Source organism: Vipera ursinii (assembly GCF_947247035.1).
Source record: "Vipera ursinii genome assembly, chromosome: 2".
In the NCBI taxonomy this organism is placed as follows: domain Eukaryota; kingdom Metazoa; phylum Chordata; class Lepidosauria; order Squamata; family Viperidae; genus Vipera; species Vipera ursinii.
This window is the reverse complement of record NC_139513.1, coordinates 169,234,039-169,258,101: the sequence shown is the minus strand read 5'-3', so window position 1 is coordinate 169,258,101 and position 24,063 is coordinate 169,234,039. Positions and strand designations below refer to the sequence as shown.

General features: G+C 40.6%; 1 protein-coding gene across 1 annotated transcript; it reads left to right on the top strand.

The window, feature by feature from the left end:
* The first annotated feature begins 7,634 nt into the window (after nucleotides 1–7,634).
* WAS (WASP actin nucleation promoting factor) lies at nucleotides 7,635–23,229 on the top strand. The gene is made up of 12 exons (XM_083355744.1): nucleotides 7,635–7,755; nucleotides 9,749–9,889; nucleotides 12,078–12,164; nucleotides 13,188–13,281; nucleotides 15,329–15,370; nucleotides 15,762–15,812; nucleotides 16,452–16,629; nucleotides 16,891–16,933; nucleotides 17,924–18,077; nucleotides 18,802–19,211; nucleotides 19,946–20,051; nucleotides 20,382–23,229. Exons 1-12 carry the CDS (start codon nucleotides 7,642–7,644, stop codon nucleotides 20,432–20,434), a joined length of 1,473 nt encoding a protein of 490 aa, XP_083211870.1. The 5' UTR covers nucleotides 7,635–7,641; the 3' UTR covers nucleotides 20,435–23,229.
* The last annotated feature ends 834 nt before the right edge of the window (nucleotides 23,230–24,063 follow it).

The following is a 24,063-nucleotide window of genomic DNA, read 5'->3' as shown; positions in this document are numbered from 1 at the left end:
TTCCTTTGCATATATCATTTAGTGAGATGGATGGCGCCTAAGTTTAATAAATATATAAAATCTTACTGATACTTTCCTTTTGGTTCTTTGTGATTAACAACAAAGCCATCCTTGGCGCCATTAATTATTTAATTTGGTAAGTCTCCTTTTGTTGGTTGTGACCTCACTCAAGGCATTTTGTGTCACTAGGATTGTTGTTATTTTAGGGAGCAGAGAGAAAGGAGACCTGAGACCAAATACTTTTTCCTGAAATTATTTCTTGATTCTATCTTTGTAACTGTATTTCTGTCCTACTTTACCTGATGTCCTTGCTTAGAGATTTGCTACATTGGCATACAATTTTTAAGCTAAAATTTCAACCCTAATGCTATGAGGCCCTCAGACAGGTTCCACCCGGCTCTCCTGAAAGATTTATCTTCATCTTCCCTACAATATACAAAACATCCAATTCCTGAGAAAGTCTGGAATCATTCTACTAGATCTGTGGACATTCTACTAGATCTGTGCCCACATATGCCTCTTTTTATTCCTGCCTTTTTTTCTGGCTGATCAGGGGTCCCCAACCTCCTGGCTGCGCAAATGGGAACTGGGCCACCTAATGTTCTGTACCAGCCTGCTACCGGCCCTGCAGAGAAGGCAGGGACAACCCCTTTACAACCGGCAAGAGGCTGAAATTACGCCTGCCAAATTTATAGCTACAAAAACAAACAAGACACGAACCAAGAAACAGGAGCTTTAAGAAACATGAACCATCGGAGGGGTTGCCTTCAGCAAACCAGCCCTCCCAGACATTCCCCTTATATAGAGTTCAGGGCGTGGCTTCTCTCTGCCTCCTTCCGAGAAGCCCCATTGCCTTCCTCTGTTTACTCCTAATTGACTGCCTTCTGCGTCAGGCGTCCTTGAACAGGGCCAGCTGTGGGTCATCTTCATCCACACTGTCAGGCTCACACAGCTGGGTCTCCGTGGTGACCAAGTGGGAGGGGCCTGGCTGAGGGCTATCATCAGCAAGATCTTCAACCCCCTCAGCAAGGTCTTCAACACCCCTCTCCTCCTCCTCTGAGTCGTCCGACCCAACTGCCGAACCCACAGGCTTACCCTGAATCACAACACCTAAGTGGCAGGTGACGAGAGAAACTTCATCTGCACATGCACGGAATCTAGACTGTGTGCAAAGCCTCCCCAGCCCCCCCTGCCCCCCCCGGCGATCTGCAGAAGTCAATCTTTCTTCCAAAAGCTGCCCCTGGTGCCAGAAAGGTTGGAGAGTCCTGCTTTAGATGATACTTAGAATCGTGAGTCTGCAAGAAAACACTTGAGTCTGCTGAAACTTTCTGCATACTATGCGAGTCATAAGAGAGTGGTATCTCTTATGATTCCCAGGCTCATCCCATGAAACCACCTCCTCCTCCTCCTGCTCTATCTCAGATTCTAAGATTCTTGACTCCAAGCTTGATTTGCACTTTTTGGCTGGAGGCTTTTCTTCAGTGAAAATGATTTTCCTTTCCCCTTTCCCTTTAGATGCTTTAAAGTCCATTGCTGAATCTGAACACAAGACATGACTGCCTTGACCATTGTGCCCTCTTGTCACACTAAGATCCTGTGCCTTTTGGTAAAGGTGGGAATCCTGGACTGACACTCTTTCCAGTGCCATTTATGTGTGTGTGTGTGCCTGGGTGTGTCTGTGTTCAGGTGACTTGTTGGCAGAAGACCCTTTCTTGTTATGTTATAGAAAGAAGCAAGGCTATTAGCCATTCATATGATCAGCCCTAATGATATGCTTATCCAGTGTTATTTCCATTCTGAATTTCAATATACCATTCAGGAATCTTCTAGGGATAACAGGACTGTGGTCTGGAAATTGGGAGAGAGCAGTAGTACTTCAGACATTTACTTTTTCCAGTATTCAAGATCCCCACTGGAATGTGCCTATCCTAAAGTCTGACACCTGAATGATTACTACTAGCTCCAGCTCTTGTCTTGATCGGTCACCTTTTCTGGTAACTGTGATAACTTCCCCAGATGCTTCTCCAGAAGCCTCTGCAGATGTCAGTTCGGAGGATGAACCAGTCCAAGGCATGTCAGGAGGGGTTGGTCAATGGCTCTAAGGCAGGGGCTGTGAGTCCCAAGTGAGGGGGAGTGATTGAGGGGAGAGAAATTGGATCAGCAGGTGGCTGAGAGTGATTTTGGCTGAAGCACAGCTGCAGCAGGAGCCCTGAGTGTTATGTATGGGGATAATAAAATATAGCAGCAGCTCAGTGTGACCATCAGTTGGCGCTGTACTGTATCTGGATTGGCTGGTAGTGCTCGGCGGGAAAACCTAAATAAGGGATTGGCTGTCAGTGCACCTGGCCAAGTATATAAGGGGGTACAGGTAACCCTTTTGCCCTCTTCGATACTGCTACCAATAAAGAGCTGCCATGCTGAATCCTTTGTCTGTTGTCTGACCATGCGGCCAAGAACCCACTACACAATACTGAGGCTTCAAGTGAGGAAAGCACACAGCTGCAGCTGGTCAGTGATGAAGAGGAACTGCCTTCTGCACCTGATCCAAGAACATGTAGGGCTGAGAAAAGGCAGGAGTAGCGAAGATCAGCCTGACTACTTGCGAGGAGTCAACCTTGTCTCTTTTGATGAGCTGTGTTAGAAGCTGGCTAGTTGGCACAGCAGACAGATGGAGATGATTCTGGGAACAATGTATTCTTTGTGTGTTTCCTGGTTGGTGTGATTCCTGCCTTGCTTTAGATTTGACGCTGCCTTCATTTTGGATTTATCTTGCCTCACGAATCCTCTTGTGTTGTGGATTTAACTTTGCCTGGTGGATTTATCCTGTTCGGGAAACTTTCAAGTGCCTTGTGGACTCATGGGCCATTGCTCTGTGGATTAACATTGATCTGCTTGTGGCTGGACTTAATTGGGACTGTTCTGGATTTTTGATGAATGGGACTGCTGGGGAATATTAATAAACCCACTAAACTACCATTACGTGTGCATGTGAGCAGAACAGCACAGTAGCCAATCTTCACTATCATAGAAACAGGAAAAAGCTTTCATTTGGGCACTAGATGACTTCTTTATTCTTGAGTAAACCTGAATGGTCAAAAGTTAGCAATCTTCACTGTAAGCCGTAGAAATGGCAATACAATGTAAATACCAGTTATTTATTTATAATTTATTTTTTTAAAAGAAAATTTCTATTGTAAGAAAAGAATGAAAAAGGACTATATTGAGAATGTAGTAAATGTAAACATCACATAAGAGTTTCAAATGAAATGAAAAAGACACACAACTGTTTTCTTAAAAGTAACATTCAGTTGGAACAGATATAAGCAATCTGTTTATCTTTTATCAGTTTAACATTATAAGAGCTAATTTTAACTTAAAATCAGAAATTGACCAAAAAACAGTTAAGAGGATAGTCATGGCACAACTGTCTTGAGTTATTTCATGCCCGCACCAAGCTACCCAGATAGACAGCTGAATCAGCGGGAAAAGGAGTCAATTTGCTTCTTCCTCAAAAGACTGTTTACTTTGAGGACCTGGGTAAGATTTTGATGGCTGCAACAGATGCTTCCCATCTTGTATCTATTCAATTGAACAGCCCTCTCTCAAGAGGGGGAGGAATTACGACACCAACTATCTCCTATTTACAACACAGTCCTTTCTGCAGTTCCAAGAAGACTCCAGAAACATTTGCATTTTGATTCAGGTGACCCTGAGGGCACAGATAAACCCCCAAGTGGCCTCAACAGCTCTCAGAGAGAGCACTAAAAACATAATCCAGTTGCTTTTTTTGAAAAAGCACCTTTGAAACGCTGATGTTCGTTGATGGTGATGATGAGATTGCATGATACATAGCACCAACTTCCAGCATCATCTTTATGTGCCGATGGATTCCAAGAAGCATTGTTCAAAACAAAAAAAAGTTTGGAAACATGCATGTCCAGTTGGCTAGAAACGACGAGAAATTTAGTGATACTAGAAGTCTTGGTTTCTGAAGCTTCTACGAAGGGTGGGGAAGCATTCTCATTTCTCAACTGCCAATATTCTGTTATATGAGGGTGTGCCGGTTAATAAACCAGGACAATTAATAAATAAATGAGGTTTCTTCTTTCATACACCTTGCAATCAACCATTTAATCAACCATGCATGTTCCATGTATTTTATCTCCCTCAACCACAAAATAAGCTCCCCTATGATCATCAGACATTGAGAAGCGGAGTTCAAGCAGTGTCTGATCCTGAGAGCAATCTTCTCTTAAATTCAAATAAATATTGAGAAATCATAGGGATGTATTTCACAAAATATATGTTTATACTTTTCTGGACAGTTTTATGACCTCACCCGCTCCCCATCCCCCAAAGTATGAGGAACTGAATATAATTTCATAATTCTTTTGCTAAGGTTACTATTCAGTCACATTGGTCTAGTGGTGAAGACACCAGGCTAAAAACCAGGAGACTGAGTTCTAGTCCTGCTTTAGACATGAAAGTTAGCTGGGTGATTTTGGGCCAGTCTCATGCAGTCCAATCTACCTCACAGGACTGTTGTTGTTGTTGTTGTGGGGAAAATAGGAAGGAGTACTGGGTATATTTGCCACCTTCAGAGATTTATAAAAATAATAGTGGTGGGATATAAATAAATAATATACATTAAAATAGTTTTGTAAGAAAACAATCTTTTATCTTCTTTTTTTAAAAAAAATGGAAAATACAATACAATAAAAACACAAATTAAGAAAAAAAGGGGGAAAAATCTATCTTACATTTTATACTTAGCAATAGTTACTGGTTTACCAGTGAATTCTCTACCATAATATGAACAAGATATTATTTTAAGATATCACTGAATATCTGCTATAAACAACTGCTGCGTGCTTTGATTAGTAGAAAATATTATCTTTCCCGAAACACATAGATCAGGGGTGTCAAACTCAATTTCATTGAGGGCCACATCAGCATTGCGGTTGCCCTCAGGGGGCTGCGTGGGTATGGCCAGGGTGGCCGTGGCCTACTGGGTGGGCGTGGCTACAGTGAGTATGGCCTACTGGGTGGCCGTGGCCAGCTCTACATTGTTCGCATCAAGGGTGCCTATGGGGGCCTGGGCAGGAGTGGGACAGATCTGAGGGTCTTTGGCAGAAGGAGGGTCTCTGGGCCAGGGCCAAGGCAGTGGAGGCCATTCCCTCACTGTTTCCAGGATGGCTTCGCGGGCCACATGAAACCACTTCACGGGCCGGATCTGGCCCCCAGGCCTTGTGTTTGACATGTCTGACATAGATCATACATTTCTGGCAAAATAATTGGTCATAAGCATTCTGTTCTGTACAGTATCAGTATTTCTTAAATGGAAAATAATAAGCAAAGCTTAAGAATTGGAAAATAGCTTTCATTTCTTTATAGCCATTAATCATCAAATACTGGATTGCACCCCCTGTCATGTAGTTCCCTATGATCAGCTTTTTTGTAATGCATCTTCCTGGGCATTTCCCCATTTCCTTTTCAATTTTTATATTATGACTCCAGCATTGGAGTGAGAGGCAATGTGTCCAATCGAAAAGACCGGAGGTTGAAGCACTGTCATTTCCATTTCTGTAAAAAAAAAAAAGTAATTACAGAAATGCCAATCTTTCTCCCCCCACCCTGATGCAATTGCATGATCGTGACATCAGCCACTTGGGATTCTGGTGTCGGCCTGAGACTTTACAGCTAGTCCTCGACTTACAACAGTTCATTTAGTGACTGTTCAAAGACACAACGGCACTGCGGGGAAAAAAACCCCCTTATGACCATTTTTCTCACTTCTGACCGTTGCAGCGTCCCCATGGGCACGCAATCAAAATTCAGGCGCTTGGCAATGACTCATACTTATGACTCCGGGATCGTGCGATCCCCTTTTTGCAACCATAAGACAAAGCAAAGTCAACGGGGAAGCCAGGTTCACATAACAACAGTGTTACTAATTTATAACAACTGCACATCTGTGGCAAGAAAGGTCATAAAAGGGGGCAAAACTCACCTAACAAATGTTTCACTTAGCAACAGAAATTGGAGGCTCAGTTGTCATCGTAAGTCTAGGACTGCCTGTATTAAGGTGCTTTTTTTTTTTTTAAAAAAAAAAAGCCATCTTGATCAAACCAATCGGGACAATTGAAAGTCTGAATGCTGTCACTCTCCCTATGTTCCCCCTTGGCAGAAATTTGTTATAATTGACATGCCAGAGAATTGCATTGGGCAACACACTGCTGATCTTTCCAATAACCTACCCCCCCCACCACCACTACAGAAGACTGGGACCCTTGCCACTCAACAGTTATAGCGTTGACAAGAGGAAGGCAGCCAGGTGTTTCCCATATGTTTTGGATTACAGCTCCAACCAATCCCTTCATTAAGGATTATTGAGAACGGAAGTTAAATTTGGAAAGCACCAGTACAGCCTATTCTTGATTGATATCCCCTGTCCTTGAAATTATATTGGATGACCTCTTATTCTTTCATCTGGGACTCAAGCCAGACCCTTAGTTTGGAAAGGCTGTGCTTTGCTCACTGGCTGCCTTGTAATCCCATCGCCAGTCAGCAGGCTTGTTATTCAGTCTGAATGAGGAGGATGTGGAATGCTTGCTGGTAACATTTATTTCTGAGAAATTGTCTGCACAATCCTACAAGTCATTATCCTGTGCGGCTGATATCTGGGAATTTCATTGATTATATTTATTTCACTGTGAAAGAAATGAATCTGAAAATCCTCTTCTTGAGCTTCAAGCTTAGGTGATGTAAGGCTCTTTATGTGATTGGTTGTTCACTTTCTTTATTCGCTTTTCCTTTTTCATCTTGCTAAGGGGTACCAGATCTTGTCTGCAAATATCCAGATAACTATTAGATGTCAGCAAAGATCTAAGGCAGAACTTTCCCTCTGCTGCCTTCTGCGAGATGTGCAAATATTTGCAATCCAGACCAGGGGTCCCAACCCCCGGTCTGTGAACTGGCACTGGTCCATGGCATACCAGAAACCGGGCCACGCAAACCAGCAAAGCCCCATCCATCAGATGCAGGCAGCACACAAAACCATGCTTCCTCCAGGCCACAGAAAAACCTCTCTAAACGGAACTGGTCCCTGGTGTCCAAAAGGTTGCAGCCTGCTAATAGGTGTTTTTTCACCTATTCCAAGGTTGCCAATATGGATTAGCAGCAGTTCTTCAAACTTTGAAGCCAAACCTACAGTCTTATTTGGAGGTGGGAGTATTGTAGAACCTCCTGAAAGCAAATTCTTTACCTTATTAAATTCTAATCAGAAAAAAAGCATGTATATTCCATTTATGGGACAACAATACTTTTTGCATTCAAAAACTATAGAATTGGTGTCTGAGCAATCTGTACTTTTTAAGGACACTATGGGTATTTCTATGGACCAAATGCTTTTGTTTCTTAGCGATATGGGCATTTTCAGACTCCTTCACCCACCTAATCTGCTCTGGTTTCTCTTTGTATTTCAGTTTCTCTCAGCCTTCAGGGTTGCCAGGGCTTTGAAGCAAGATAGAGAACTCATCTATCTCTGGATGAGCCTGGTGGTTTGTTAGCTTCCTGTTCAAAGAAGCCTTTACAATACGGAAGTTTGCTTTGTGAGAGCCTTTACAACCTGACAGGGCTGAGATGAGCCGAAGAAACAAACCTGGAGGCCGAGGACAGCAGGAAAATGTGTCTTCTTGCCTCCTTGAGGAACTTGAAAACCAGCAAGTGTTCGATCTTTTGGGCAGGAAATGCACGGTAATTCTTGTTATTATTCAAGGGAGGAAAGTCCATGGCAGAATGTAGAGTATGCCATGAATGGGAGAGAGAGAGGAGCTTGTCTCTGAGAAACTGGGGAGTTATATGTTGGAATTTCATTGATGAATTAGGATGGGAAATAACTTGGAAGAAAGCAAGCCTACAGCTGAGCCAGTGTCTGATTTCCAGCATGATCTTTCCCCCTAGAAAGTTGCTCAATGGATAAATGAGAACGTGCTAGAAAATTAGCAGGATTAGTAGCATCATTAATAATTCGAAGTTGAAAAATATAGAAGAAATGCCCCCGTGGCATTTACAGAATTACAGTAAGTATGTCTCCTAAGAGTCAATTCCTGCTCATTACATATTTTACTGTGTTAATCAGTCTGAACATTTGCTTTATGGTCTCGCAGTCAGTAGAAATAACAATCGATGTGATTGAATTAGCTGACAACACTTTTGATATAGACTGTGGAACCATTGGGAAATTTTCTCTTCGCTTTTTAAATCTCCCCCAAATTCCATGCAGAAGCAAGAGGATTTTTTTTATGCTGAAAACAACAGCTTGATGTGTTAAGAGACACATGCCGTCTCAAGGCAGGAAGTGGGGAGAGAAAACCACTTCCTCAAAGGCCTAGCAAAAAGCTCTGGCTAGTTAATGACACACTGCCAGTCCTCAGATGGGGGGCGAAGTCATACCCCCCTCCGGCCCTACCCTGTGTCTTGCTGAAAAGAAGCCTAGTTCAAAACAATGGGCCAGACAACAGAAGAGGAAATATCTTGGTCCTGGATGAAGCTGTCAAATGATATTTCTTTTTCTTTGAATTATTTACTACATCAGGCCTCATGACTGCATGGCAAAATCAGTTCAATTGCTGTAAGGTCCTCGCAATGTATTTTGGGAACTGTATTTTTGTGGGTATGCTGAGAATTCTCATTTGCCTATTCTGTCAGCTTCATAATTTTATCTATCCAAAATGGGTATCAAGATATTAAACAACATTAAGGAATAAATAAACAGCATTTTACACACACACACACACACACACACACACACACACACAGAGGATTAAAAACCATAGCCAGGAATAAGAACAGTTCAGCTCACATTTTAAATCAAAGCAAAATCTTTCTATTAGCCTAGTTTCTGATTCAAAGCATTGTTTCTCTTAGCTTCCAAAATATTCGGAAATATTGTTTGATTCCAAAATATATAAAAAAATACAACTCGGACCCTAAAAGAATGTGTAGAGTTACTTTCTGTCTAAAGTGCTCTGAAAGATGCCTGATTTAGTTTAGTCTGGCTTATTTCCAGGTATATAAGCTTGCTGCTTAATCCTCATACAGGTGCTTTTGGAGAATGAGGGTATCTCCAAACATTGCAAAACGGGGGGAAATGGGGATTGGGCACTGGAAGAAAAAAGCATTTCTCCAAAACAATATTTTGGATGATTCCACTCACCTCCAGAAACTATTTTTACCATATTCATTCATTCATTCATTCATTCATTCATTTTGTACCTTGCTGTAAGCAAAAAAGACTCTTAGTGTGTGATGAATTGGATTTTGTGTGTTATGAATTGGATTTCCAGTGCCTCTTATTTTGCGATTGATGTAGAACAATTTTTCTCATCCTTGGCAATTTTAAGATGTGTCAATTTCAATGTCCAGCATTCCTCATTCAGCATGCTGGCTAGGGAATTCTGGGAGTTGAAGTAGACATATCTTAAAGTTGCCAAGGTTAGGAAATATTGGTACAGAGCAATTATTTTCTGAACTTTTCTAGACTTCCCTGTGCATTATTCCCTTGTAATGTATATTACTGTAGATTTTACAGTTTCTGTGATGTGAAATTCATCACATTTGTGACTGGATAATGCTTTCCCATTTTCCCCATTCCCAGTTATATCTGTTTGAAAAGACCAATTCCTCAGGTGTATGTCATTTTTGATCGAATTGGATGATTAATTTGTAACTTTCCCTCTTCTGATAGACCATGGTCACAACAGTGGCCCAACTCTTTCTGGCTTTGCCTCAGAGCAGCAGAAACTGGTCCAAGCAAAGTTCTGGAGTGCTGTGTTTCGTAAAGGATGTCCCTAAACGTTCTTACTTCATCCGCATGTATGATCTTAAGGTATCAACTGTTTTACTCCATTGTGATACTTCCCTGCACCTCATTCTGACCATAGGTACATATCTATTGTTCATTCATTGAAATGATGTTACCCAACATCTATTTTCTGGATATTTTATTACTAGAATTCTCAACCAGCCTATTCTTGTTCAGATAGGAGAAAAGCCATGCTTTAATTTGCATTGTTTTCTTGCTATTTTTTGCTAGTACTCAGATTTACACTGAATTAAGTAATAGGGTTTATTAGAAAGCGATTGGAACAATCTGATGTTTCTAAGTCAGGCAACTGAATGTAGTTTCCTCTGCCAATCTGCGCAGGAAGCAAAAACAACTTCTTGACAAGCCATCAAACTTGGCTGCTGCATTTTATTCAGCTTGTCCTTTGGCAAATTGTTCTGGGAATGCCCAGCTAAAAGAGAACACCTGGTTGAATAACTAATTGTATGTGCTAATGAATGTATATAGGAATGCAGTTAGAAATAATTAGTACAATACAATGCATTGCAATATAATATAATACAATGCATCTCTCCATAATAGGAAGACCTAGATACGGTAATCTAATCTATGTCCCTGATGTCTACTATGCCTTCTGGACAATTATTGTCTATGGGGCAAAAATAAAACAACTGCTCCCAGTTCCTTTGACTCATTCTCTTAAGAGATTTGAACCAAACATCCTTTCACATACTGTACAACTTGATCTAGATCTGTGTCTGGTTTACGCACACAGTATTATTCTCATATTATCAAATCTTCTATAAACATATGAAGAACAGCTGCAGGACTTGGGTTTGGCTAGTCTAAAGAAAAGAAGAAATAGGGGTGACATGATAGCAGTATTCTAGTAGTTGAGGGGCTGCCACAAAAAAGTCTAATGCTGGGAAAGATTGAGGGCAATAGAACAAGGGGATGACAGAGAATGAGGTGGCTGGATGGAGTCACTGAAGCAGTAGGCGTGAGCTTAAATGGACTCCAGAAAATGGTAGAGGACAGGAAGGCCTGGAGGAACGTTGTCCATGGGGTCGCGATGGGTCGGACACGACTTCGCAGCTAACAACAACAACACAAAAAAGGGGGTCAAATTATTCTTCAAAGCACCAGAAGGCAGGACAAGAAATAATGGTTGGACACTGATCAAAGAGAGAAGCAACCTGGAATTAAGGAGAAACTTCCTATCAGTGAGGACAATTAACTAGTGAAACATCTTGCCCTCAAAAATCATGGGTGCTCCATCACTGGAGATTTTTAAGAGACTACTAGACAGTCATTTGTTTGAAATAGTATAGGTTCTCCTGCTTGAGCAGGGGGTTGGACTAGAAGACCTCCATGGTCCCTTCCAGCTCTATTCTATTCTAGATTCAGTAAGATCATATCACCGAAGTCTTGCAAACCTCAAGGTCTTGCCTGATAATGCTGAAACTTCATGAATTACAGAGCAATTTTAAATGTTAATTATGAGCATCTCTTTTGGGGAGTATCTTATGGAGAAAGCCTGGTGAATACTGTAATACCCAAAAGAACCATGCATCTGGCTTACTGTTCATATACCAGATGTATTAATTTGTATATCAAAATACGTATTTGGGTAAGGAGATCTGATTCATCCCCATTTCTACATAGTGTTGAAATTGAAAGCATTGAGCACCATTCCCAATAGCATCATTCAGACATCAGAGCTGGGCTGTAAGAACCATTCTTCCAGATGCAGGCCACTAAATGGGGAGACAAAGAAACTTAGTTCTCCTTATCTATTTTTTTTCCTCCTCTAAATATCTGAAGGCCAAATAGAATTACCCTCCTTAGGTCTTATTTCAGAAGTACGGAAATAGAGAAACATCATTGTTTGCTTGCAAATTATGCCTGCTTTCACTAACTTCTCACACAAATACATCCAGATTTAAAATATTTGTACTCAGCAGTGGTTATACATAAATGGGAAGCCACCAGGGAATTCCAGAGCTGTAGCCTACATGCAATTGGGGGGGGGGGAAATCCTAGTGAAAAGACATGACAAACCACTTCAATTCTATTGCTAAAAAATCTTAAGGGTTGAATCCATTTTGGTTGTGACCTGGAGTTTAGATTGACGTGAAGGATACTTCATCTTTTTGACATTGTCTTAAGAGGGGGAAAACAGTCTGTGAATTAATAATCATCTTGTGCCCATTATTTTGTTTTGATGCAGCAACAGAAGATGACCTGGGAGCAAGAGTTGTACAACCAGATGGTTTATGTTGCTCCAGCAACCTTTTTCCACACCTTTTTAGGAGATGTGAGTACTTGAGTATGGGTGGGTGAATCACTATGGACATATGTGGTGAGACTGACATAGGACTCTGCGGAAGAGAAAAATCTAGAAGAGAAGCATCCATGCTTTTAGAAAACAAAGTCTGTTTTTGCAGTCCCAAAGGCAATACTTTAAAAAGATGTTATCTGTGTAGGGTATTTTGTTAAAACTTTATAGGTAAAGGTAAAGGTTCCCCACGTGCTAGTTGTTTCCAACTCTAGGGGCTGGTGCTCATCTCCATTTCAAAGCCGAAGAGCCAGCGTTTGTCCAAGGACGTCTCCGTGGTCATGTGGCCGGCATGACTAGACACCAAAGGCGCACGGAACGCTGTTACCTTCCCACCGTAGTGGTCCCTATTTTTCTACTTGCATTTTTACATGCTTTCGAACTGCTAGGTTGGCAGAAGCTAGGATGAGTAACAGGCGCTCACTCTGCTACGTGGCACTCGGGATTCGACCCGCCAAACTGCCGACCTTCTGATCGACAAGCTCAGCATCCTAACCCACTGAGCCACCGCATCCCTTGTTAAAAACTTTATAGTTTGGCTAAAACAGAACAAAGAAAGGAAGACAAATAGAAAGCAATGTACAGCAACAATAATTAAACATAACGGGTTTTTTTCCCTCTAGGTAGGAAGGATGCTTGTATGAATGAAATATTAGCTAACAGTTTCAATAAAAACTTACCACATTTCTTAGTAATTGTCCAGACATAATCTACATCTAGAAGCAACTCGCTCATAACATCAGGTCTTCGATCCACTGAATAATCCAGGGCCATGATTTTGTCTTTCCAATGTTAAAAGACTAGCTTCATAGCAAAAAGAAGATAGATCTATACAGCTGTTTTAAAATTAAAACTTTTTAATGCTTGCTTGAAATGGAAAGATTTTTTCCCCCATACTTGTTTAAAAATGTGTATCTAAATCCCTATCTAGAAATGTCTCAGGGAGGATTTGTAGAATTGTGATGCCTTATCACACAGATGTTGTGTTGCATATGCTTGCAGGAGTGCAGTGTGGGACTAAACTTTGCTGATGAACAAGAGGCACAATCTTTTCAACAAATGGTGGAAGAGAAGATTCAGAAGAGGAGCCAGAGGGGTAGGTGGAAGGTCCCTACCAGGTGATGTAGCTCCAGGGGATGCTTTTTGTCTGAATCCCATTTCTTCAGGCAATATTTCTCCCGTTTGAAAGATTACTTTGGTGAGAGACCCAGTCGCACCTTAGAAATTAATGCAAGTGAGGAGTTGTGTTTCTTGAAAAATATTACTTTGGGTAGGGGTCTTTTGAGAACCTAGAATTTACAGAAGGGAAATTGATCATTAAATAAAGGTAAAGGTAAAGGTTCCCCTGCACATTCGTGCTAGTCGTTTCCAACTCTAGGGGGCCGGTGCTCATCTCCATTTCAAAGGCGAAGAGCCAGTGCTTGTCCGAGGACGTCTCCATGCTTTTGAACTGCTAGGTTGGCAGAAGCTGGGACAAGTAACAGGCGCTCACTCTGTTATGCGGCACTCGGGATTTGACCCGCCAAACTGCCGACCTTCTAATTGACAAGCTCAGCGTCCTAACCCACTGAGCCACCGCGTCCCTATGATCATTAAATACTACTCCCTTAAAAAAAGTGAAAGCTTAGCTGCTTTTGGTCCTGCAACATTCCAAATGCATTTTTTTAAAAAGGGAAAATGGAAAGAAATTACAGTAAAGAAACTGCTTCCCTTTATTGGGAATGCAAATGTAATGCAGGCTGTTCAGAGCCCCAAACTGCTTTCTGCAGAATAATTCTGAAATTTAGGCTAATATTTCTACAGAAATATACTTGTTCTGCCTCCAGAAAAATACACACTTGGATCCTTTACCCCACATGGTTGTTTCGTAGTGTTAGGATTCATACCATATTTAATCCTAAAGTGATTTCTTCTTAACCTTCAGATCAGCCAAATCATCCAGATTAGGAAGGAAGAAAACACTCCCCATCTGTCTCCATTGTTGATCTTCTTGGCAAATTTAAGATTATTGTCCTCTTTCACTGATTACCTTATTTAGGGGGATGGGGGTTGGGTGGCATGTGCGGGTAAAGCCTGGCTTCCAACCTGGAGAAGAAATGAATGGAGCTCCTTACTAATCAGATGATGCTGTTGGGAACTTTCCCCCGCCCCCAGAAGTCTCAGGTTCCTCTTGCTGTGATGGCGATAGCCTGAAATGCTTGAAATGCATAGTCTAATTGCTGTGGATGTCACTGAGCTAGATGGTGTGAAGGCCTCACTCGGTCTAAAGATGTTTCCAACTTTCTAGGATTGGGCAGATAGCACCGAAAACATATTTATATTCAGTGGTGGGATTCAGTCAGTTCGCACCAGTTCGGCCGAACCAGTAGCTAATTTTTTCGTTGCTCAGGCCCAGAATGGACTTCCGGAAGTGGCATCCACACAGAGAACCGGTTGTTCACATATCTGAATCCCATCACTGTTTATATTGTCTCAGAATTCCTATGTAATGTTCAGGCTCTTAGGCAGGTTTCAGCAAGGATCTTTATTTAATTAATTATATTTATATACCGCCCTATTCCCTGAGGACTCAGGGCGGTTTACAGGGAATTAAAAATCCAAAATACAAAAATTAAGAACCAAATTAAAAAAAATTAAATTAACCCTGTAGTCAGTTAAAAAAAAAGAACCCCAAATTAAAAATTCCTCCTCAGTCTGGGCCCGAGAGCTCGAAGAGCCAGGTCTTCAGGCCCTGGCGGAATGATCGGAGGTCGGGGGCAGTCCTCAGCTCCACCGGCAGCTGGTTCCAGAGGGCAGGCGCTCCCACCGAGAAGGATCTTGATAATAACTTGTGACAAAATTCTCCTGGTTTTCGTCAAGGAAATCCAACTGTGCCCACACTAAATGGAACAAACCCTGTGCTACTGTATTCAGACAGCCAGGGCTTTTTTTCTCATAGAACGCTCAGAACGGAGTTCCGGCACCTTTTTTGGATGGAACCTTGTAGGGTAGGCAAAGTGGGTTGTATGACATGTGTGAGTTCCAGCACCTTTTTCTTTTACAAAAAAAGCACTGCAGACAGCCAAATCATTCTAGAAAGTTGAGACCAAGAGCATGAAACATTTTACTGTTAATGTTCTCTCTATATTTTTTCTGCTTTCCAGATAACAGACAATTGCCGCCGCCACCCCCTCCAGTGAACGGCGGTATGTATCCCTTGTATTTTTCTCACAATCTGTCCATTATTTGCTTTTTTCAATCAAGCTCCTTCCTGATGTGTATCAGCTACAAATGCTGAGCGAGGAGTAGCCCGTTAATGTCAGTAGGATGGCTGGACAGAATTTCTGATAATAACAGCTTAGCTGTAAGTTGTACTTACTCTGCGTTTGCTCTCATTGGTAGAGAGAGTGGGAAATTATTGCTGTAAAGACAGTGGAATCCTAGAAAGATTGATTTAGAGCAGACGGACAGCATTGCCGGTTATGAGAAGTTCTCAGCCAGTCCAGTTTTAGAAAAGACCATTTCAATGCAAATCATTGGCCGGGAACTTTTGACACTGAACTATTTACTGACCATCCGTCTTTTTGCTTTTATTAGATAGAAAAGCAACTTTCTCACGGCCCCCGCTTTCTGGAGTTGATATGAATGGTAAGCATTCCGGTAAAAATTGGGTTGCAGACATCTGAGGGCACGTATGCTTTTTATCTTAGAGTTTGTATCTACAGAGCACAAAAACATAAAACAGCTTTCTTTAAATTGCTTTTAAAATGTGTTGGGACTATGAATTTAGCATAGCTGGAAGAAAAATTGATGTAGATATGTAACAAACTCCAAGTATACACTAGGAAAAACAGTCATTTAAAATATTTCTAGTAAAAGAGCTTTTTAGGACTTTGTTTGAAAATATCCGAAGAGATACAACAGGCGTAGGCATAATATCTCCAGATATTATTGGAGTTCCAGCAACCTTAGGAAGAATGATGATGAGGGAAGGAGCTGAGGGTTCAGCATGTTCTGAATGCTAATGGTTACAAAAATGTGTGAGATACATTTTTCCCTTAAAACTGTTTCCCCATAAGAGCTCCTAGATTTGCTTAAATTCCACAACCAATAACATAGTCAGGTTGAGGAAGGAGGGAGGGAGGGAGGAAGGAAGGAAGGAAGGAAGGAAGGAAGGAAGAAGGGAAGGAAGGAAGGAAGGAAAGATTTTATTGAGTTGTCAGATGTTGTGATGGTAGTTGTAAGGAAGCTGATCGTTCTCTTATCCTTGTCTTGTGTTTCCCAAAGGACCTTGCTCACAGCCAAATTCCCCTTCCACTCCACTGTCTCTGGCAGCTGTTGATATACAGAATCCTGACATCACTTTTTCCCGCTATCGTGGTCTCCCAGTCCCAACTACGGTAGATAAGAAGAAGGGCAAAAAGAAGATTTCTAAGGCTGACATTGGTGCTCCTTGTGGATTTAAGTGAGTCCTTCTAGAGCTATGTAGATTTCTCAGTCCCTTTGGTAGGGTTCCAGATTGACAAAGAGCCAGCTGCCCCATTCCCACTGAGCACGGAGCTCCTAAAAACTCTGCATTTCTCTCTGTTTCCAAGTTTAGATGGCCAGCTAAGTGTATCTTTTCTGCCAATCATTCCACTGGCCATGACATCAGTCAAATTCAGCTCTGATGGAACAAGGTTGATGGTCTTCACCTAACTGGATGTCTTCTATGATTCCTTTTCAGGCACATCCAGCACATTGGATGGGACCCCAGCAGTGGATTTGATGTACGTAGCCCTGGCAATTCTGTTTGAAAGGATATAGTTCTCTGAGGGCTCTTGGGTGTGTGATTAAACTTTTGAGTTATTGCAGCCCAATTCCATTGTTTTATGTGTGAGTTACCCATTTACCCTATGCATGAGTGGCAGTCATGAAGCACTTTCTCTTAGTTTTTGCATGTGCATCCAATTTTAAAGTTTCACAGGATCCAATTGCTGTGCAGCCATGATGGACTGGTGGGAAAAAGAAGACAAAGCAAAACTGGCTTACAACTTAATAGGAGGAACTGCTCTCCTTAATACTCAGTTCAGTAGGGCAAGTGTGAACCAGGGGTTTCTTTAATACTAAGGAATTTCCCTCGGTCTTAAGTAGCCTGTTAAGTAGTCTTTCGTACAGCTTGTGCTCTTCGTTTCTTTGGTCTCATTTGGATGCTGGAACAAAAGCTGGAACAAGGGAAGAAAGAAGGGAAACCATTCATTCGCTCTTCCCTCAGCTACTTTCCATGTTTTCTTTCCCCTTCTATGAGCCATTTTATTATTTTCCTTGCAGGAGTTATCTTTACCCTGCCCCCCCCCGCCCCCAGCCAAAAAAACACACACCCAACTATCAGGAACTCTGCATAGCAATGTGTGTGTATACATATTGGGAGCGGTGATATATAGAGTGAGGCGATGTCGCCAACTAAGAGTCAAAGTAAAGATTAAAACCCCCATTTTTACTACCATCCATCATATGAATGTATGTATCTTTGTATGTATGTTGTATTATTTATGTGCTAAATATGGTTCAGGCTTTAGGACCATTTGGTTACGAGGGTTTGAGGTAATAATTGGGGCTCCTGTTTGGACGGGGATTTCCTTATCCCTTCTCTCCATGTGATTCCACGTTAAGAGTTATCCTATAATATATACTTGTCCTGGATCATTTTTGCTAGCTTAAAAAGGCTTGTTATCAAACTATCATCCCCATAAATACATGCTGACATATTTTTATTTCAGTTGAACAGTTTGGACCCTGATTTGAAGACATTCTTCTCTAAGGCAGGAATCAGCGATGCTCAGTTGACTGATGCTAAGACTTCAAAGATTATCTTTGATTTCATTGAAGGTCAAGGAGGGTTGGAAGCTGTCAAGGAAGAACTGAGACGACAAGGTGAGTTGCTGGAGCAGAAAAATATATCTGGTTCACAGGTGACTTTGATACCCCTTTTTTATTTGATTTGAACCAATCAGTAGTTCCATACCCTGGCATTTATTAATTATGCCACCTACTGAAAGATAAAAGGATTAATTATATTAATCTCGATAGTAAAAATAGAAAGGAATCTTGGGATACTTTAGACAGCAATTTATTTATTTTTTCCAATTTATATAGCCACCCATCTCTTAATCTGGCCAGCTCTCATAATTAAAAATAGCCACAGCATGTGAAACAGAACCACTCTTTATAAATGATATTTTATACGTGTTTATGCATGTTATTTTAAATTAATATTTATATTTGAATTCAGTTTATAGTCAGACCAACCATCCACCTAGCATAGTCAGCTGTGAGTGGTAGTTAAAGGTAAAATGCTTTTGATATTGGCATCCACACAGATACAACCATGCAGATTTCTTGGAACAGTGTGGAAATATTTATATAGAATGAACACAATCTGTACTTTTTTGTATTTCCTTGGCATTTGGAATTTATCATTTTCTTATTTGTCTGGAATGATCTTAAGAAAGCTTATTATGCATCTGATAATGTTTGTACCCAATGTAGGCATAGTAAAACCATTTTGTCTTTGTACACAACATTTGCTGTTCTTTCTGATTATTATGTGATTTAGCACTCCAGTATCATGAATTTGAATATTCTTTTTTTTTTCCAGGTCCAAGTCATCCCCCACCCCCACCCCCATATCGTGCGAGCCCTCAGCCCCCAACTAGTGGGCAAGGCCGAAGTGGTCCTTTACCACCTCTCCCAGGTGCTCCTATGATATCAAATAGGGGAGATGTCCCCTCCCCACCACAATCTTCTAGGCGACCTCTCTGCCCCCAGTGGGGACCACCTCCACCCACTTCACGTTCTGGATCACATCCTCCTCCCCCACCCCCATTAGCGTCGGGCCCTCCTCCACCCCCACCCCCACCCCCTCCTTCATTCCAGGGTTCTGCACCATGCCCCCCTCCTCCTCCGCCTTCTTCTGGAGGGCTTGGATCACTGGGAGGCCAGCCGTCTATCTCTTCAGGGCGTGGTGCACTGCTGGACCAGATACGCCAAGGAATACAGCTCAACAAGGTGAGATGGCTTTGTTTCAAATTTTATTCACTTATTACTTTTATTATTATATTAATTTATAGCACAGTTTTCTAGTTATTTTGACCCTCCAGGCAGCTTATAAACAAGGTAAAATGTCAGAATAGAAAACAATAACATAAATGTAATAAAACTAAACCATAACTAAAATCAGCATTAAAAGTATATCTAAAAGTTGGTTGTTGTGTATCTTTGGGAAATTAGCAAATCAAAGGAAAAATGGTCTAAAATCCTCTTCACCTAATATCTAGAGTTCTAGATAGAGGGAATATTTATATATGGAATTGTATTTAATTATGATACTTTCTCTATTGTTTGCAATCTGACTTGACACAAATTTAGCATATTCCTAAGAAAGATGCTTAAAAATAGTGAGATTACCACTTATATCCACTTATGTAATATCAATTTATACTAGTTCAGTTTTCAATATGCACCCAAAAAACTGCAAATTCTTAGTCAGGGTTCTAGAGAGCTTCAGTATAGGAAGCCCTATTTAATATCACTAAGTCATTGGGAGACATTGGGCTAATTACTCCCTCTTCAGCTCAACTCACCTTAGTGGTTCTTGTGAGAAAAATAGGAGGAAGGAATATTAGTTATGTTCACTGCCTTGAGCTATTTCTAAACAATAATAAACACAGGATAAAAGTAATAAATAAATACATATATAAATAAACACATAAACATATGTTTGTATTTTTCATGCATTTTAGACACCCGATGTTGTGGACTCTCCACCTTCCACGCAGAGTCCTGAAGGCCTGGTAGGGGCTCTTATGCATGTGATGCAAAAGAGGAGCAAAGTCATCCACTCTTCAGGTGAGTCTTGTATACATCCATAAGATATTTCTTTCTTTCAGGCTCATACACTTACATATAATTTCTCAAGTTTCCAAAGGTTCAGAGCTTTGTGATTATTCGGACTATAAAAACAAAGCAAAGCTCTGAGGAAGATCCAGTGCCATTTTGTGGGAAGTTCAACTTCAAGTCAGGCTGCGTTGCCCTGGTGTTGGATCAAAAGACATAGGGATCAAGACAACTGAAATGAGTGTTGGAGAGGGAGATGTATATACGCACATCCATATATACTTCTGAGAAGCTATTGTGCTGACATTCTTGAAATGCTATCCTGTTCTACTGTATTCATAGATGAAGATGAAGACAATGGCGATGAAGATGATGATGATGAATGGGAAGAGTGAGCCTAGAAATGCACCCTACGCGAAGTTTGATCCTTCTTTCAACCTGTTGCCAGAGGCATTTAATCGGATGATGACTCTCTTATTATTCTCCCCTCCCCATCTCTGCAGATACTTCTGGAATCCCAGTAAGGCAGAGGCAGCTCTGCTTTAATGAGCGCAGCAAAGGGGTTAATTTTTCCATCCTCCTTTTCAAAATCACTTAGGCCTAAACATATTCTCCTCCCTCACCTGTGCACCTGGATGCCTTTGACAAGTTTTAGAAAGTAAGATTGTAATCCTCTCTTTCAGCCCTCCAATTTTGACCATTCATAATCTCCTGCATTTATTTTTCTAATAGTTGTATCATCTTTCAGCCAACCCTTTCCTGAACCTTTCTTTTGCTTACCTAATTGTGTTTTGCCCCCAAGGTTTTGATGCCCAAATGCAGGCATGACAATGACAAGAATGTAAGAAAGTTCTTTTTATTTTTTTTGAAATAAAATCCCTTGTATGCTGTTAACTCATACTGAAACTTTAGTTATTTAAATTGCACATCTTTCAAATTGCACATGTAAATGCTTATTTACATTTTACCAGCATGACACACACACACATAACACATAAACACATACATACTTGACACATATAATATTCTCTCTCTCTAATTTTTATAGGGTTAGGGTTTTTATAAAATAACATTCTTAATACTTAGCAAACAGCATGTTGTCTGGGTTCATGTATTTAAAAATCAATGAGTAATAATTAATTTCTATATTATCATAATGTTAGTTAAGCGCTCAGTCTTCTTCTTACTAGTATATATTCAATGTTATAATACATACTATGTTCCTTTCTAACTTGTTTTTCTAGCCATTGATAAAAATTATCCCATGTTCTAAAGTACATTGAGTCTTCTTTCTCTTTTATCTTTAATGTCAATCTGTCCATTTCTGCACAATCCAAAATTTTCTTAGTTCTTCTTCCGTTGGTAAGTTTTCATTTTTCCAATATTGGGCAAATACTATTCTTACTGCAGTTAATACACGTAAAATTAAGTATATACAGTCTTTCTCATAGTTTCCTCCTATTATGCCTAACAGAAACAATTTTGGCTTAAAATCTATATTTTTTTTAGTCGTTTTCTCTAACCATATATGTTTTTTTGACCAAAATCTTTTAGCTTTAGGGCATGTCCATCAGATATGATAATAAGTACCTGGTTTTTGCTTACATTTCCAACACTTGCTCGACATATTTTTAAAATTTTTAAACTAATCTCACCGGTGTTAAATGCCATCTGTAAAACATTTTGTGTAAGTTTTCTTTATAAGCCACCGCTTTCGTTAATTTAGCGTCTTTCCCATAAACTTTGCCAGTTTTCTAATTCTATATTATGTCCAAAGTTCTTTGCCCATATTATCATTGCTTTTTTTACTTGTTTCTCTTCCATCTTTAAGCTTAACAAATATTTATAGAGTTTCTTAATCAATTTTTCATGTTTTTAACAGTATCTGGTCAAATTCTGTCTGTTCTTTATAAAATCCCATTGTTCTAACATCTTTTTCATATCTCGAATTTGCAAGTATGGCCACCATGATAAATCAATACCCTGTTCTTGTAAATATTGTGTCTTTCAGTTTCCCTTCATTTTTCAAACTATCTTTATAGGTCACAACTTTCTCATAGTTAATGATACACACACACACATAACATATAAACACATACATACATGACACATATGTACTGGAAATTATAGTATTTTCAGTGGATTTGATTCTGAAGTATTCTTTTATTCCCAAAAGAGGGTGTGATTTGTCATTTCTCTCCTTAAACCAGCATTCTGAAGTCTTATTAATCTTAGTGGTTTTCCAGCTACTGGATTCAAATGAGCACAGAAAGAAGAGTTTTGCTGTACTACCTGAGGTTATAGAAACTGTTTTCTGAATGGTAGCAGGCTTGGAAGGGGGCTATTGACTGAGAATAAGAGAAGATGGGAAAACTTCATTTCATGCATTGTTCAGGAAAAGGAAATGTACTTTTATAAGAATGTGTTTATTAGACTAAAAATAAAAAATTCTAAACTTAATTTGAGTCAACTAATTTTTAAAATATTGGCTGAAATTAAATAATCTAATTTCATGAGATTTCAGTTATCGTATATTAACTTCTGATATAAGATTTTGGCCATTTAAAAATACTTCAGTTGTAGAAGAACCTGGATATTATTAAGGCATTGGGATATTCTGTTGCTGAACCCTTGTCTAGCTCCTTACTGTAAATTCAGGTTCAATTTTTGAAATTTTGGCATCATGGAGACTATTTAGACAATGTAAACAACCATCACAAGATTCTTTTTTTTCAATTCAAATACACCACAATTTAAATCTTTGGAGAGATACTTCACAGTTTTTAAGTTGTAAAGAAACACCTCTTTTCAACCTAATATAACAAAAATCTTTGAACACTCTGATTTACAACAGGATTCCATTTTTTTTCTGTCTGTCACATGGCATTAGTCTCAGAGTGCTGAATTCTTCCAGACAGCTGCTGAGAATATAGCAATTTATTCATAATTTTTACAATTTAGAAGATAATGCAGTTCTAATACTGAATGTTAAATATAACTATCCAATTTTTCAGTGTCTAAAGTCAGATGCAGGAGTTAAAAAAACACAAGGACTTACAAATAATAACCCAGAGATCAAAAGGTAACAGAGGAATGGAGCAAGATTGTCCTGACAATTGAAAATGAGTTCTTGTTCAGTGTTGGTTAAGGCATTTTAAAAATGGTTCTTGGTACTCATGAGACCAAGCTGGGTGGGACAAATTAAGATTTCATAATTTATTTATTTATTTTTATTTATTTAGTTATATTTATATACCGCCCTATTCCCTGAGGACTCAGGGCGGTTTACAGGAAATTAAAAAATCCAAAATACAAAAATTAAGAACCAAATTAAAAAATATTAAATTAACCCTGTAGTCAATTAAAAAGAACCCCAAATTAAAAATTCCTCCTCAGTCTGGGCCCGAGAGCTCAAAGAGCCAGGTCTTCAGGCCCCGGCGGAATGATCGAAGGTCGGGGGCAGTTCTCAGCTCCACCGGCAGCTGGTTCCAGAGGGCAGGCGCTCCCACCGAGAAGGCCCTATCCCTGGGTGTCGCCCGCCGGCAGTCTCTTACCGGCGGGACCCTGAGCAGACCCTCCCTGTGGGAGCGCACTGGGCGAAGGGCATTTGATGCCGGCAGCAGGTGTTCCCTCAGATATCCCGGACCCAGGCCATGTAGGGCTTTATAGGTGATAACCAGCACCTTGAATTTCACCCGGAGGGCAACCGGAAGCCAATGCAGCTCGCGGAGTAGAGGTGTTACATGGGAGTATCGGGAAACCCCCATTACAACTCGCGCGGCCGCATTCTGCACCAGTTGAAGCCTCCGAGTGGTCTTCAAGGGCAGCCCCATGTAGAGAGCGTTACAGTAGTCCAAACGGGAGGTCACAAGCGCATGAGTAACTGTGCGTAGGGCGTCTCGGTCCAGATAGGGACGCAACTGGCGCACCAGGCGAACCTGGGCAAAAGCCCCCCTGGTCACGGCTCCTATATGGTCTTCAAAATTGAGCCGTGAATCCAGGAGGACGCCCAAGTTGCGAGCCC

What these genes read in the sequence shown, in the direction of transcription:
- WAS (XM_083355744.1), top strand. Translation starts at nt 7,642, where the DNA reads ATGAGCCGAAGAAACAAACCTGGAGGCCGAGGACAGCAGGAAAATGTG. An exon ending in TTTTGGGCAGGAAATGCACG is followed by an intron (nt 7,756 to 9,748) that starts GTAATTCTTGTT and finishes CTCTTCTGATAG; the next exon opens with ACCATGGTCACAACAGTGGC. An exon ending in TCCACACCTTTTTAGGAGAT is followed by an intron (nt 12,165 to 13,187) that starts GTGAGTACTTGA and finishes ATATGCTTGCAG; the next exon opens with GAGTGCAGTGTGGGACTAAA.